Here is a 16524-nt window from a genome sequence, read left to right on the forward strand (position 1 = left end):
AAGCCCCAGGGAGCTGGTGGTCCCTGGAGCTATGGTGGGCCCGCATTAAAATTAACAATGCCCCGTGGAGTTGGCCCATCTGGGGCTTCAGAATTGCGAAGCACGGGGGCATGCGTTTTGTCTTTCTTTTTTCTTTGTGCTGTAGTCACACAACCCTATTGCAAATTTGTGGCAAAAATGTTAAGAAAATGCTTTTTAGCTCAGTGGGTAGGGTGGCAGGGTGTCTGTATCCTGTTCCCATTTCTTTATTTTTAACCTTATTCTGGGACTAGCATGAAGCAGAGTCGCAAGATGGCTGCCAACACTTCTTTGTTGAAGTGTTGGCAGCCAATCAGATCTCAGCACAAGACCGGGAGGGGTTGTAAATCCTTTGCGCCCCTATATATACAAATATGGATTTTCATAATTTCTCTAAGATTACTGAACGGATTTAAACCAAATAACAAAGAAAAGGTAGCTTTCTGGACCAACAGCGGCCTTTCTGACAAATTTGGTATAATTCCATCCAGGGGTTTCGGTGCTACCACTGTTTAAAATCCCTTTAGAAAAATGAATGGGGAAAATGCGCTTTAGGACCCCCTTTTTCTTGGCCGCCACTTGACGGATCACCCAAAACTTTACAGGCAGCAGCTGATGTGACTAGTGATTTTTTTGGGAAAATGTTATGAAGATACATCAACCAGTGCCAGAGATATAGGCAAGTAAGAACAAACTTTTTGTATAGAAACTAGGGGGCTCATTACAAGTGTGGCAGTCTGTAATCATCCCCTAGATCTGAACTATCACTACCTAGAGGAGACGCCACTAGGTAAGATTTATAGAATTAAATGTCTGGAAACTGATGAGGATCCCCTGAGAGAAATATATAGATACTATTATTCCACCCATACATACCTCCCAACTTAAGTATGAGTGGTGTTAAGAGTGCTAAATGTATTGTTGACATTCAATATTGTGATTTGGGGAAGAGACGTGATATAATTGTGAGTCGATTACTCTGTCCAAAGTGTCATACACCTTCCAAAATCTGATGTATTTGACATAAAGTGGTTCACGTTTTACGTCTATACAGTGTGGTAAATTTGTATCCCTTTGAGGTGTTAGGCATTCAGCGGAGTGAGAGTTAGAAATAGGTTTAATCCTGAAACCAAAGTTTTACTTTTCAGGTCAGTAATGTTGCCAGTGGTAAGTACAGGGTGGGAATTGTTTACACGTACAATTAGATGTGACTTCCAAAATGCACTGAGATCCCCCCCCCCCCTCCAAGTGTGTGAACATGTAACCTTCTCAGCTAAACCTTGTTTTTAAAAAAAAAAGACCTGAGATAAGCCAAGCTTTTTTATATAACTTTTTCAGGTGGGAGGTGGAAGAAAGCAAAGCTGATTACTAACAGTGTTTGAACTCACCTGCAACTGTTGGTTCCAAAACATTTATGTGAAAGTACTGCTTCCTGTTGGCACGATCCTTTACGTGTAACTGGTCCAGTGCCAGAGAAGCCTAAAGAAAAGGACATTATCACTGAAAATGCCACACATTTACTTACATGCCAACATTTTTAGAGCAGGCAAGTGGGAGATCTAAAAAAGAAATAGTCGGGAGAATGTATTTTCCCTACTGACTTATTTTGGAGCAGAGGCAATCAGCCTGAATGGGGTCTATTGGTATGTATGGTGGCAGACAATCAGAATTTCATTTCTGGCAGTTTAGTAACATATCACAAACAAAAACGGAGTTCTAAACTCTGTTTTTGTGCTAAAACTGCCAAAAATAAAATGTTGACGCCTGTCACATGCTCTAATCTCCACCTTCAAGAATTAAGCTCAAAGGGTTAATCTTTGATGTCTGGGGTAATTCTTGGAGGGGGAGACTGGAGCGTGAATGGCACTTTATTTTGGCAGTTTTACAAATCCCCAAATCTGGTTTCTACATGTAGGAATCGGGAGGCGGGAGACTGGCTTTGAAATCGGTAGTCTCCCGCCTATATATACTTATATGATGGATACATATACAAAACGTAGGTTCAATTTAGTTCAATCCATACGAGTTAAACACACATTTTACCACACAAAAACACCTTACTGAGAGCATTGGAGGGAGAAAGGAGAAGGAGGAAGATACAATGTCTGGTGTTAGCCAAGATATTTTTATTTGATAAAAATTGCTTACATGATTTTTTTACTAAAATCTCTTTGATGTTACTGCACTTACATAAAAGTGCTTGCAGGGACATTCCTTCATCCATTGGTAATTTCTTGTGTCATTCACATTTTGCTTCCGCCCACTGCAGCATACAGCATGGGGCAATTTAGTCAGCTGACTTCAGCCACTGGATAATCACTGACTGCATTTAGCCCTTTCACCCATTCCAGCTATGTCAGTACCTGTCTCCTGCCAATTCTGTTGTTAATTAATCTTGAAATGGCATTTATTTGTCTGACTGCTGCTTTTGTTTCACACCATACCAGCAGCTCACAGGAAATGAATATAAACTCATGAGGGTGCTCTACCTTTGCAACCCTGTCTTTCTTCTTTTCTTCCTTTCTTCCTTCTCTTTTCTCTATTTATTTTGCTCATTGTTCTAACGCTCCTCTTTATTTCCTTTTTTGCTTCTTTCTGTGCTTCTTTCCTATCTTTTTCATTCTTTCTTTCCTTCTTTGCTTCTCTTCTTTTTCATTCGTCCTTCCCTCTTTCTTTTTGTATTCATTCTTTCCTTCTTCCGTTTTTCTTTCTTTCTTGCTTTCTCTACCTATTTCTTTCAATCTTTACCTCTTTCTTTTCTCTTTCATTCTTTTTTTCATTCTCACCTTCTTTCCGAGAGGGAAGAGGTTGGCTGCCAATCCCAGACTGATTGGCTTTTTAAACTCTGTGTTAACTCAAACCTTTGGATTTTACTAAGATTATGTGCTGGAAAGAAAATGTGATTAAAACATTACCCTACATATGGCACAGTGTACAGTGAATACTTACCGAAATGCCCATGCAGCAAAAGCTATATGAAAAAACGAATGGAAACTTGAAGTTTAAATTGCCATTTATCTGTATGTTTTTTATCTGTTTATCTTATTTTATAGTCTGCCTGTATGTAATCGTGGTGTCGGACGCATCAGTATCCAACTAGTAAATCTCTGCTTGCATTGTAACCTGACTGTACAAATTGTAACCCTCCTGTTTAAGTGGAACCTACCTGTAATCTATTTATCTCTTTCTATACTGTTCAGCACTCCGATTACTTCGGGTCAAGTTTGACCTTTATAAAACTCTCAACAAATAATTAAAAATAAAGTGTCAATGAATTTCAACATCTAGGCAATGTTGATTGTTTGACCGTTGACTACATGAGGAGGTGCTCACGGTTATTCATAAAATGAGAGCCTTATTGGATGTGCTGATTAGAATCCCTTTATCCTAAAAGTATAAACAAACAATTAGACCATCCTTATTTTCTTTAACACACCAAGACTGACGTAAAATAAACACCCTGGGCCTGATTCACAAAACTAAGCTTAAACTTTTGGTTAAATGTACTGTTCACAAGTGGTAAGTTTACAATTGAGGAGACTCTGAAGACTGGGCGGAGAATTCCACAGATAAAAGGATATGTCTCTCCTATCTTTTTATGTGCGGAGTTCTCTGCCCCGACATCCGCAGGCATAAACTCACTATGAAATCAGAGTTTGTGAATAGAAAAACAATAGTAAGCCTACTCAAATGTGTACATTTACCTTTGTGAATCAGGCCCCATGTGATCAAGTATGTTATCCCTAGTAATGGGTGGGTGGCCCATTTTTCTAATGTTTTTGGTTCAAAAGAGCCTACCCTTATGATGGGCCCTGTAGAGGAAGTTTGCTGTGACTAGTCAAGCCCATTGTAGCCACATTTCAGTAGCTGATGTAATTTTAGCAATTGAGCACAGCCTCCCAGGTACACCCTGGGATCTCATAGAGTTCCCTCGGATGTTTTTAAAGCTCTACAACAGTTCTGGGCCCCCTTACTAACTAATGTTATAAGATGTGCAATAAAAGGCCCTCTGGTTAAGACCTGGCAGAAGGCCATTATAGTTCTTATATTTAAAAAGGGATATAAGAGCCTTACACATTGTTATCGCCCAATATTTCTTTTAGATAACACTGTGAAGATTTTAGGTAGAGTAATCTTGTCTAAATGGGAAACTTGGGCAATAGAGACCAAGGGGCTCTCTGATTTGGAGTTTAGCTTTTGTGCAGGCTTGGGAACAGAAGAGCAATTGCTAAATCTCTCCCTTATTGTCCAAAAGTATACTAAGGCTAAAAAAAGCTGTGTTCATCTTGTCTTTATGGACTTAACTTGGGCTTTTATCATGGTAGACAGTTCTAAGTTATGCGTTATAATGTTGAATTCAGGGTTCAATAGTGCTATTGTTTCCTTGCTTGGCAGACTTTATCATATCACGGCCAGAGTGATATAGTAGGAATGGAGATCTTACCAAGGAATTGCCATCACTAACCGGGATGAGACAAAGCTGCGTTTTGGCCTCTTTTTTATTTTTGATCTACATCAACTTCATGAGAGAGCATCTGACTAAGGCTGGGAAAGATATCCCTAAGGTAAACTCCAGAGAAACCCCTGTTCTGCTTTTTGCAGATGATGGTGTCAACATAGAGTGGTACACTGCGAGTTCTTACACAGCCTTGTACCCACAGGAAGTTCATAGCAATGGCACTGCTGCTAGCCAAGCACCTCATGCGAGGCACCGGGGTAAAAGGCAAACTCTATCTAAAAAGGATGGCTAACAGTTATCACTTAGGCATTTCTGTGGAATTAATGCAGGCAACTTCCCACTCATGCAATATATGGGCACATTTTCTAGGGTTCCTGCTCGCAGCTGCAACTCATAAACTGGACTGTACTAACAAAGGAAGGGGGCTGTGCTGCTCGCCAACTGGGCGTTACATTGGCAGTGAATCTGAAACATGCTGTTTGCTATGGCACTATGTTATCTTGGATGTATGCATGAGTAGCACTGAAAAATGAAAAAAATTATTACTTTTATCATTATAAAAACGTGTTTTACTTTATTTTGTAATATTTAGTTTTATAATAAAGCCAATATGGCCATTTCCTTCACACCAAACTAATATATAGCCCTTGACATTCCAATGGAACATAATATAAACTGCTTTTGACAACATTTACAGTACAAATGGATAGTTCTATACATAGCAACACTCAGGTATTCGAAGATCCCAGTTAAAGATCATGGTTTCAGCTAACACATGTTTTTCAGAGTCCTGTCACTCTCCCAGGGCCTCCAGAAGAACTGGGCCATTACAAATTCCAACTTGCGGTGGGACTCATCATTAAAAGGAATTGAACCGTAGCCTCAGCACATGTGGTCTGACTGAAATGAGCCGAGAACACGTTTTTTGATTGGATTGAAGATTCATAAATATTGGGTGATGGAATTTACCATATTCCAATAACCAAAATGTATGATGTTACATATTTTTCATTTATTTGTTTCCCGTCTTTTGTTAAGAAGCTTTCCACTTGCTGTGGTTACATTTGAGGTCTTTTTCATGAGGAGTCCCAGACTGGAATGGCCGGACTTGGAACGCAAGCAGCCCTGGAAAATGTCATCAGACCAGCACCCATAGGATACATAGTGAGCGAGTCTGACCATTACAATGGGGCTTGGAGGCGGTTCTCCCCGAAGACAATTTGGAAAAAAATTGTAAAAATGGTGAATTGTACAACACTTTTTTATTTTATAGTGACTTGCATTACTTATAAAGTGCAGTAAATTATGACCTTACAGAGCACCAGGATACAGCAATCTTTATCAGGGCTCTTCAATGATTCACTCACCATCACCCTCTAACAGTGCCTCTCATCTCCTCATAGCATCTCTCTCACACGTATTTTATTTGTTTTATAGCACCTCTCTAACCAGCACAGGATGTTGGAGCATTTAACATCTCTCGCACATAGAGAGACAATGAATCATATGTGTAAATCAGTGTGTAGAAAAAAAGGTAAATAAGACAAAGGGGACTACAAGGTGTAGGGTTCGTGCCATCCATACTGGTAGGCATTGTTTAAGAGTGGGGAGGCATAAACTCAGGATTCAGAATGTAAAACAGTGGTTAGGGTTGAGTTTACTGATAACAATTTATTTCTACCCAAACAAACCTGTTTTACCAAAATTAAGATAATCAAATACTGGGAAAAACATAACTTTCTAAACTGTTCTTTTGCACACAGCTCTGTGATGACAGTTCATAGCTCGTTGTGCTAGATTCTGATTGTAATTTATGAACTGCACATAACAAAATAATCCCTATGACAAAGGCAGTATCCCACTGAGCTACACACAAAATATTGTTCTGTAATCTGCATAGTACACGCTCTTTGCAGCAGGCTTGTTAACCCTCTGCGCTACCTTAGACGAGTCAAAACTGTCACTAGACAAACTATGATCTCTCTCGCTAGGTACATTCATCACCAGAGTTACCCTGAGACTTTTATTGTTGCCTAAAAACGAAAGGCTATATAAGGAACTTTACAATGCTTTTTAAATTGCTTCACTGCCACAAAACCGGGCAGCAGTGACAAAATCACTCCCCTCCCCCTCCAGCCTCCCAGGGAAACGCCAGATGCACGGAACGGTCAATCCAGCATTGCAGAATGGTATGTTCCATTGTTCCTCCTTCCCAATCCTCCCCCCGTCCTCCCTTCCATTGTCATTTTCCACTATCAGTTTAGAATGTTGATGTAAAGCTCACGTCAGCAGTTGGTGAAAGGCGAAGATAGGGCAGCAATCATTGTGTTGGACACCTCTGCCAGAATAAGGACGTAAACTCCATTCTTATTCGTATATTTCTTATCTGACATGCTGCACTGCTACATCGCCCACCCTTCCAGCCTCTCAGACTGGCCAAACTTTGTAAAAAAAAACGATAATATGCTGAACCAATGGAACATCAGGAGTTATAGTTGATTGGCTGTTTCGTAAAAAATAAACATTAGAAAATGAAGTAAAAAAGTTTCTATAAAAATAAGAGTAGATCTTAAATAAATATTGATTATAATTGGTGGTGCCTCAAAAATCTACGGTAAGTATTCACTAATATGTTTCTTTCCATTGTCTATGGTTACTGTCACATCATGTTTCCATATATTTGTTGAGCAATAGTGGGAAAGTTGTGCAAATTCTGCTGAAGTGAGGCGCTACACCGACCCCGAAATGCATGGAGAACTTCAGGTCTGACCTGTGAAGAATGAACATGCGCGCATTTGGTTAGTATAAACTCACCTAAACTGTGGAGTGGAGTAATGCTTTAGCAAAAATATTGGTGTAGATTGGAACCAACAAAGAGCTTGAATTTTTCGGAGAAAACATTTATTTACTGTGTACCGTCGGTGAAGATCATCCCACATGCCAATGCAAGCTGATTCACCTGATAGGAGTCTGATGTTTTACATTCATTGATTCATTTATCAGTATTATGGAGCAGAGTGCGGCTCAAGATGTCTACATTTCCGAAATCTGATGAACTTTTATGAGCTAGGTGTGCACCTAAGTGGAGTAGGTTTTCAGTTAATCTTCCTCCAGAAACGTGAACCCGATACCAAACGTGCCCTTATGCATTTAATAAATAAAAATATCTACACAAGTAGCGCTAGTGCCTAGCAGTCACATCACATATCCCCCCGTAATTTAGTGAGGTTTACTTGGTCACTTAAGGGACAACTCATCCTGATAAAAATAAAAATAAATAAATAAATAAAAAAACCTACATCCACCAAAATTCTTGCAACCGAAGGTAAACTAAAGAGAAGTGAGCAGCTGTGTGGACTATTTAAGGGCTTGTTGATTGTGGACAGACTCTCCTTAATCCGGACAGAAGCAAGGGGGGACATCAGCGTCTTCGGTGTTCAGGACCTAGACCACAGGGCACCCTGTCGCACTGCAGGGGATATTGGGAAGTGATTCCAATCACCTAATATGAGATACCCTCCCTAATGCTCAAAAGGTCACTATGAAAGTGGTCTACCAGTGCATATGCCCACTTATTCTGGTGACAAAGCCAACTCTGCTTCCTCCATCTGCTACAAATCCTCCATTTCTTTTCAGAAACATACGCTGGCCTTTTATCAACAGTGACGGCTGCCCCATTAGGACTGCCAGGTTTTGCCGACAATCAGTGACCATTCAGTAAGCAGCAAATAGTAAGCCTCTTCTCCTTTTTGTGTATTGTTTAAGCCAGTTGAAAGCAGCTATGTTTATTTATTTTTACACTCATTCATACTGCTTGAATTGTTCTTCATTTGTCTACATGCAACTTACAAATTTTAATGATTCATCATAGAATACATAATTATGTACAACATGAAGAAAAGGTTTGGACAATCAGACATGGTATTTTATGACTTTCTAATTAACCTGGCAATGAATCATTAGTCCAACACTAAAAATAAAAATAAAGGACTCACCTGAGAACAAGCCTTGAAGGGCACTCTTAGACCTGTCAGCCTTGGGGTGGTCTTCCCCAAAATGCTTTGCCTTTATCCTTTTTCTTCCATTTTTGCTGATCTCAATGTGTTGGCCTTACAATTTTATGAAGTTTATCAATGCAAACCAGTGCTAAAGTGCATGTGCTCTCTCCTTTAAACATAGTAAAATTGGCACATTTCATTTACTTGTAAGTCCCTATTAAAATGGTACTACAGTACCCAGAACCTGTAAATTTAAAACATACTACTAGTGGGCCTGCAGACCTAATGTGCCACTCATCTAAGTAGCCTTGGAAATATGCCCCAGGCTTGCCCTTGCAGCCTAAGTGTAAAGGTTAACCTGCCATTTCGAGCTGGAACGATAGACCTCTTTTCAAGCCTAAACTTTCCTTTTTAATGCATACAAATCACTCTGGTAGGTACTGGCAGGATGGGCTATCTGACTTGATGAGGGGCAGGAAGAATATTGGTTACTTACCTGTAACTATGGTTCTCCAGTATTGGTATCTTTCATAGATTCACATACTTGAATCCTCCCCGTCCTCAAGGTGGGAGTCCCACGTAAACCTTAAATATACATAGCAGTAAGTGTACTACACTAGGCCTCAATGGAACCAAATCTGAACTACAACCAATCAGGCGACAGCACCCTGTAGAACACTCCCAACAGAGGCTGTTTCCCTCAGAGTTTCTAGTACAAGTGTGAAATATATAATCTTAGAACTAAGGAGAGCCTCTGAGGGTAGGAGGGTGGGTTGGATGTGAATCTATTAAAGATACCAATACTGGAGAACCATAGTTACAGGTAAGTAGCCAATTTTCTTCTCCAGTATTGGATCTTTCATAGATTCACATGATTGAATTAGAATAGCGAACAGTAATTTTGTGCATTTTAAAAATAATATCAATAATAATAGGAATGATGCTCCATTCAGTTAATATTTGAGAGCAATATATGCATGGAGAATGATAATAATAATAACAACAAGAATAGCAATAATAACAATAACTATTAGGTGAGTATTGATAACATACCCAGAGAGGCTCACCTAATGGAATAGATGTCTTAGCACTGCTTGTCCAACAGCTGTATCTGTTTTGTTTCTCTCATCCAGGCAGTAGTGCTTTGTAAATGTATGTTGACTGGACCATGTTGCTGCCCTGCAAAGATGCTGCAAGGGTACTTCAGCAAAGAGAGCTGCAGATGTGGCTACCGCTCTGGTAGAATGGGCTTTAACCCTACTGCGTAAAGGTTTTCCTGCCTGAGCATGACAAAATTGTATAGTCAGTCCGATCCATCTAGCAATGGTTTGCTTAGATACCACAGAGCCTCTCCTTGCATCTCCATATGTTACAAATAGCTTTTCCGACTTTCATATGTCATGTGTTCTTTGAAGATACATTTTTTTAGGCATCTCTTTATATCTAGCGAATGCAGCTTTTTCTGCTGCCATTTGTGGATTAGGAAAAAACTTTTTTTTAAATCACCGGCTCATTTTGATGGAAACTTGAAGGTACTTTTAGTATATACTTAGTATTTGTTTGAAGTATAACACCATTTTGACAGACCTGGAGAAAAGGATCCTTGATGGTGAAGGCTTGCATGTCACTCACCCCTTTCGCTGATGTGAGAGCTAGTAAAAGTGATGTCTTCCAAGAAAGGAATTTTAAGTCTGACCTGTGAATTGGTTCGAAAGGTGGCTTCATGAGTTGTGTTAGCACTATGTTCCATACCTGTGGAGGTTTACGCACCAGAGGAAACGCTCTAAAAAGGCCCTTGAGGAATTGTTTTATAATCCTGGAAGAGTATAGCGAGGAGCCCTGCTGAGAGGTCCAGAATCTTGAAATTGCCTCCACATGTACTCTTATTGATGATTAAGAAAGCCCGGATTATGCCAAATATAATAAATAAGGAAGTATTTGTTCCAGAGGTGATGTCATAGGATGGATTCTCACAGTAACACACCACAAGCAGAAGCGCTTCCATTTAAATTTATAGGTCTTATTAGTAGTTTTGGCCCTGGCTTTTGCTACTATTTCTCTACATTCCGGTGGAATGTTTAAGGTGGAAAGCTCATTGAATTCAGGAGCCAGGCCGATAAATGCAGAGATGAAGGGTTCGGATGTCTGACCTGGCCCTGGTTTATGGTCAGCAGGGCTGATGTCTGTTCGAGTTGAACATGTGGTTGTTCCAAGTACTGAAGGAGTTCTGTGAACCAGAACTGTCTGGGATATTTGGGTGCCACTAAAAGGAGACAGCATCCCTCTGTTTTCATCTTGCTGACCACCCTGGGAATTAGCGGAATCAGGGGAAAAGCATAGGCATAGATTCCTGAACATCTCATCAAAAAAGCATTTCCCCACTACCTTTTTTTGGGGGGGGGGGGTTGAGTTATTATGTAGTTCGGAACATGTAGGAGTACAGATCTTTCCAAGGCATCCACAAGACATCAAGTGGTGCAGCACACATCCACTTGCCTGCAGTTGTTCAAAACTCTCAGCTTTACCGTCAACTATCAAAAATCTCATTTCCATCCCATAAAGTGGCTGAATTAGTTAGAAGCACTACTGGATACTATCCAAAGCAAAGCATTTCCTTCCAAAGAGAAACAACGAAACATTAGCAAAATGTCTCACAAGCTATCAGCAAAAAAGTTCAAATCTACAAATTATTCATGGGAATGATTTCTTCATGTATTCCACTGATTCCAAATTGCCGACTGCATATGCGACCTCTACAGGAGCAACTAGACACTCAGTGGCTCCAGGTGAATGGCTCCTTCGACCAGATTCAGATCACATCAGGAATAAAAAACTGCCATGTCTTGATAATAAAAACAGTCAAATTTGTCCAAGGGCCTTTCATTTCTGGAACATGTTCCGAACTACATAATAACTTGTTTATATCTGGTCTGAGTGGTGTTCCCGGATGGGTAGGGACAGGGTCCTGTTTGTAGGTCATACGGTTGTGGGACCGGTGTTGCTGGTACTGAGGGTGGAAACCTTCTATAGTAGTCATCCAACATGTTCTGAAGACCTGTCACCAATGACCTTGGCATAGGAACGGAGGTGAGTAATAGTTGTCCTGGTATTGATCATCATCAGCATCATCCAGATCTTGACATTTGATGTTGAGCTGTGATGGACTGTTGGCCACTCCAAACATTCCTTCATCCTGAGAATACACATCATTGTTGTCATCTAAGAGGTGTTGGAGGGTACGGTAATACTTTGCTTGGTGAAGTATGCATTGGCAAAATTGTAGAACCTTTTTTCCTCACAGCTATCAACGACAGTGGGAGGAATTGTGATGTTCCAGTGGCAGTCATCGTCGGGTCAGTCGTTGCAGTATGTTCGTCGACTGTTCTTTTGTCGCTGTGTCTATCGTCGACGGTTGTGTTGTCGACGGGTCCCTCGTCGGTTGAGTTGTTGTTGACGGGTGCCTCCTCGACGGGTCCGTCATTGACAGGCTCTTCGCCTGCATGTGCCTCATCGACGATTCCCTCATCAATGGTGTCTTTTTTATATTCTAGCTGTTATAATCGTCGTTGATGATAATGGCAACGACGTGACGATCATAGGGGACACTGTGGTAAACGTCGATGTGATAGTCGTTGTTATGGTACACGTGGTCATCAATGGTTTCCTCGTCGACGAGCCTTTCTTGTCAGACTCTGAATGGAATTTCTTCAGTTTTGTTGTCGACGGTAAAGACAGTGAAGCACTTTTTGGGGGTGCTTTTTTCACTGATGGAGTTGTAGGTTCTGAGTGAAGCTTTTTTAAGGCCTTTGACTGAGTTTCTGATCATGAGGCATAGCTTTCCTGAATTTTCTGTTGTTCCAAAGAAAGGTGTTTAGATTTTTTAAAGTACTTAATTAGGATGTTCTGAAGAAGGTTTTTCTTTACTTTTAGGCCAGATTGAGAAACCTGTGAGGAGGCCTCACTCATCAGAAGAAGGGCATTCCATAGCTGTTTGTCTCTGTAGCCATAATAAAAGACTCCCTTCTCTGTCTTTAAGGGTTTTATAAGTAAAGGTGCGACAAATTTTGCAATTTCTCATCTTATGGTCTGGATGCAGGCAGTATTTACACTTTTTGTGTGGGTCATCAATATGAAGTCTTTTTTCCCCACAATTGTCCCAAATTCTGAAGAGTCCTTTTTTAGTTTGTTAGGGCATCCTGTCCAATGAAAATTCGATATATCTGAGAGAAAATTTCCTGTCAGTGTAGCTGTAGATATCAGAAGCTGAGCAGAGCTCAAGGAGACACCCTTCACACAATGTGCAGTAGAAAATCTGAGGGAAACAGCCTCTGTTGGGAGTGTTCTAGAGGGTGCTGTCGCCTGATTGGTTCAGATTTTTTTATTTTTTTATTTTATAAAAGAACATGGATAGGCTATAGTAGTGACTATCTATACCATTGAAGCCTAGTGTAGTACACTTACTGCTATGTATATTTAAGGTTACCAGAATGTCTCTAAGGGTTAGTTGCCTGGTCTTCTGGTCAGAGCTTCAGGGACAGAAAGAGCTCCAAGCATCTGGATTTCAGCACTTAGACTATTTGCTGTGAGTCCTACCCCGTCAGCTCTCCAGCCCAAGGGGTGCCAGAACAGTTCTGGACTCTTGGAAGTGGGCCTGAAGGTGCTCTGCCAGCCCATCTGTGGTCCTGTAAGCGGAACCGACACAGAACTAGGTGTTTCTTTGCAGCTGCATCAGAACCATTACAGGGTTACGCATCCCTGACGCGGGACCTCCCATTGCAGCCCACAGTCTCCTAGGCACAACGCATCCTCAGTGCAGGTCTTCACATCGCAAGCTTCTTGTCGATGGCATACTCAACGACGATGCAGGACTTTGCATCACAGCCCAGCTGCTCCTTAGGACCGCCACTCTGCAATGCCTCCTCGATGCAGGAGCTTGCAAAACTCGGCAAACCAAGATTTAAGGTACTATGTTCAGCGGGTCTAATTTGGTCCCTGTAAATGGCCCGTGCTCCACCATGGTCAGTCTAAACTTGCGACTTTGTCCCGGTCCAGCGTGACCAGATAAACACTCTTGGCGCTTTGAACTTTTAGGCACTATCTTCACTTAAAGCTTTAAAACTGCACATCTCTGGTTCTATTGATTGGATTTCGTCTACATTAGTAAGGGATTTCTCTTGTGTTGTGTTTTCACTAATTTACTATTTGATGTGCTGCATATATACTTGAGATATTATCGCAAAGCTATCAGAGGGTTAATCACAGGTTAATTTGAGTTTTGATTGTGGCCTAACACTGATTGAAATTCTGGCTGCTGCTTCAATAGCGTTTCACCCCCTCAACCAGTAACCCCATTTTCAACAGGCACGCTCTGGATTCCATAGGGTTGAAGATGTGAAAGGGAATCAGGAGCACATCACTGTATGGGGTGGTAACATGGGGTCTATTTCAACCCAGGAGATGGAAGTTGGAGAACCAGGGAGGGAAGTATCAGCATTCTAACCATTCTAAGATGTGGCAGTTCACTGCATGTGTAATAGGGTTCTTTTTCTGCATCAAAGTAGGCAGAATAGCATAAAAGACTGCAATTTCAGGTTGATATCACTTTACATCTGTGCCTGGTGATGGGCCTTCTGGTTCTTTGTTTTTATTCTCACTTAGCTTTCCTACCATTTCATCTGTGTGTTTTGCATGAGTTCCAGAGGTGAGTTTCCCTTAGGCTGGACTTGGTATCTGCTGTTGCTACTTGCTCATAGAATCCTTGGATTCACCCTGTTGGTGAAACTGATCCATAGCCTCCAGGTGGTGAGTTGCAATATAAACGCTATATGTATGACACTACAGACATATCTAGATTGCCAATGCCTGTAAAATATAAAATATAACCGTGGAATGCCTTTCAATTACAGGTGGTGAACGGAACTCACAATATCATGTATTCCAATGTTTGTACCTTTCTATTCCCCCTCTCAAGTCTTTTTCCAGGGCCTGGTTTCCAATGCGTGTGCATAAAATAAAAGTAAAAATAATATACAATACATTAATACTCGTAGGCTTCAGGAAGGCTTGGTCTAAAGGTTTGGATTCCAATTCTACCGTGCATGCATGATGTCAGAGATCCTCATTGTTGCCTTAAGAAATGGTGGCTCTCTAAATGGGGGACAACAGGACGCTAGTGTTTTGATTGATGGTGATGGTGCATTTACCTATAGGCCAATAAAAGGAGATGAACGTAGTCAAATTTATAGAGATTTCACTATCTTCATCCTCCACCATAAAGGTTACTTCCTTACCTATTAGAAATTATGTACCAGCCTAGGACATTAAATGCATTTCACCTTTGGTGTAAGAAAAGCCATTTTAAAACCGTGTTTTATACAAACACATTGTTGACACCGCACCTTGTATTTTAGTAACTACAACTGTCGTCAGATGTCAAGCTGTATTCTTAAATGTGTAATTTCTGGCTTGGGACACTTTGCTTTCTTCTCTACAAGTGTTAGGAAACACTAGTAGAATATAATTTGTAATGCAGTCTATTACATTTTCCTTTTTAGGGTCGAGCCTGCGTCGCATGCGTATCGCTAGCGGGACCATTAGGTATCAGAAAAGGGCTTGGAGCCCCGTCGACGTCACATCAGTGTCTTTCATTGGCAAGTTGGCTTGCCTGTTACAATCCGCTTCTTTTGATTAGTGGAAGGCACACATACGTTATGCCTTTTTCGTGGTTAGCCCTCCTCGAGCGCAGCGACCAAGTACGGAAAACATGCGAGGCTCGCTGTGGTTGTGGACTACTTTTGATCTGTTTTTGGAGCGCGATCTCGCTGGGCAGAAGTCGAGCGCTTCGTTAGGTGCACTTTTGCCGTTAAGTTCATAATTGCACTTTGTGTGAACTGTACAGCGCGATCGCGCTGTTTTTTTCTTTTGATGCAGGAGAAATCCGGTTAGGAGTTTACAACAGCTGTAACTCCGACAAATGCGAGACCCTAGTGCACTGTAAATTCTTGTTTCAATTGATGATTGAGGAGATAAGCAGTTCCTGTCACTTCGCAAAGTATGCAAGTCATTTGTTATATTCATTTGTATAAAGAAAAAATCCAATGACCACCTCAAGATAACAGAAAATATTAGTAAGAGAAATAACTAGTTAGAATTATGAACTAGAGATTCACTTTCCCGGACCCCAAAGCATAATCTTTGAAAGAATATTTTACTTACCACTGGTGGCATATTTACTATGAGTAGTGTTAGACATGACAGACCAGAGCTATCGTAAACACTTGCATCTGCCTGAACATTTAGCAGAAGGCGAGCTGATTCACTGCGATCTGTAAAAGAAAATTTAAATTTTCATAAATGTGCAAATTTGCTAATCTAAACAAGCGCTTTTTAAAATACTTGTATGTGTAAACTAGAGTAGATTTTCTCAATGCAGAACAGCAATCACTGGAAATAGTGTGGACTTACCAAGCTAGGGAACCAGTATTTAAAGTTTATTGGACAGATTGCTCCATCACATGTGACGGATATCCGTCCGCCGTATTGCGATCTCCAGAGGCTATAATTTAACATATTTATGGCAGATGGGATATCTGTCACGTTTGTGACAGGGTAACCCCCTTGGCCAAACTCTAAATCAGGCCCTAAGTCATTTATATGGTAAAGTTGGTGTAGAAGTACTGGGGACCCTGATAGGGACCTTCCTGTTCATAAATCCTGCTTAACACTCTTAGATGATTCAGGGCAAAATTGCTCACAGATGCATAATACAATACTGGCAGATTTACGCAAACCACAGCAACCAGACCGAGGTACTAGGAGGCAGGGACATATTTTGGAAGCAACAACTGCAAATAGCTGTCTATTAAAAAGGTATTCGGCACAGTATATATGGGAAAAAGTACCCCCTGCCATACATTATAAGGACTGCGGATTTCTGTAATCATATAGGGGAATGAGGCTGAAGGGCAAGTTCCTTTCTAAGGTTATGGAACTTCAAGGTGACTTGCAATATCCTTATAATGTGTGGCAGGGGGTATTTTATCCCCATTA

At 40.8% G+C, this 16524-nt stretch overlaps 1 protein-coding gene across 1 annotated transcript in view; it reads right to left on the minus strand.

Annotated features, from left to right (window-relative positions):
- LOC138282815 (transient receptor potential channel pyrexia-like) overlaps positions 1–16524 on the minus strand; it is a 1013831-nt gene that overhangs the window by 706639 nt on the left and 290668 nt on the right. Inside the window, exons 7-8 of the mRNA XM_069220730.1 lie at positions 15691–15800; positions 1407–1497 (exon numbers count right to left, since the gene is read on the minus strand). Of these exons, the coding sequence (XP_069076831.1) occupies positions 1407–1497; positions 15691–15800 (201 nt within the window). The remainder of the gene's footprint in view (positions 1–1406; positions 1498–15690; positions 15801–16524) is intronic.

This window comes from Pleurodeles waltl, chromosome 2_2, assembly GCF_031143425.1.
Source record: "Pleurodeles waltl isolate 20211129_DDA chromosome 2_2, aPleWal1.hap1.20221129, whole genome shotgun sequence".
NCBI classification, from domain to species: Eukaryota; Metazoa; Chordata; class Amphibia; order Caudata; family Salamandridae; genus Pleurodeles; species Pleurodeles waltl.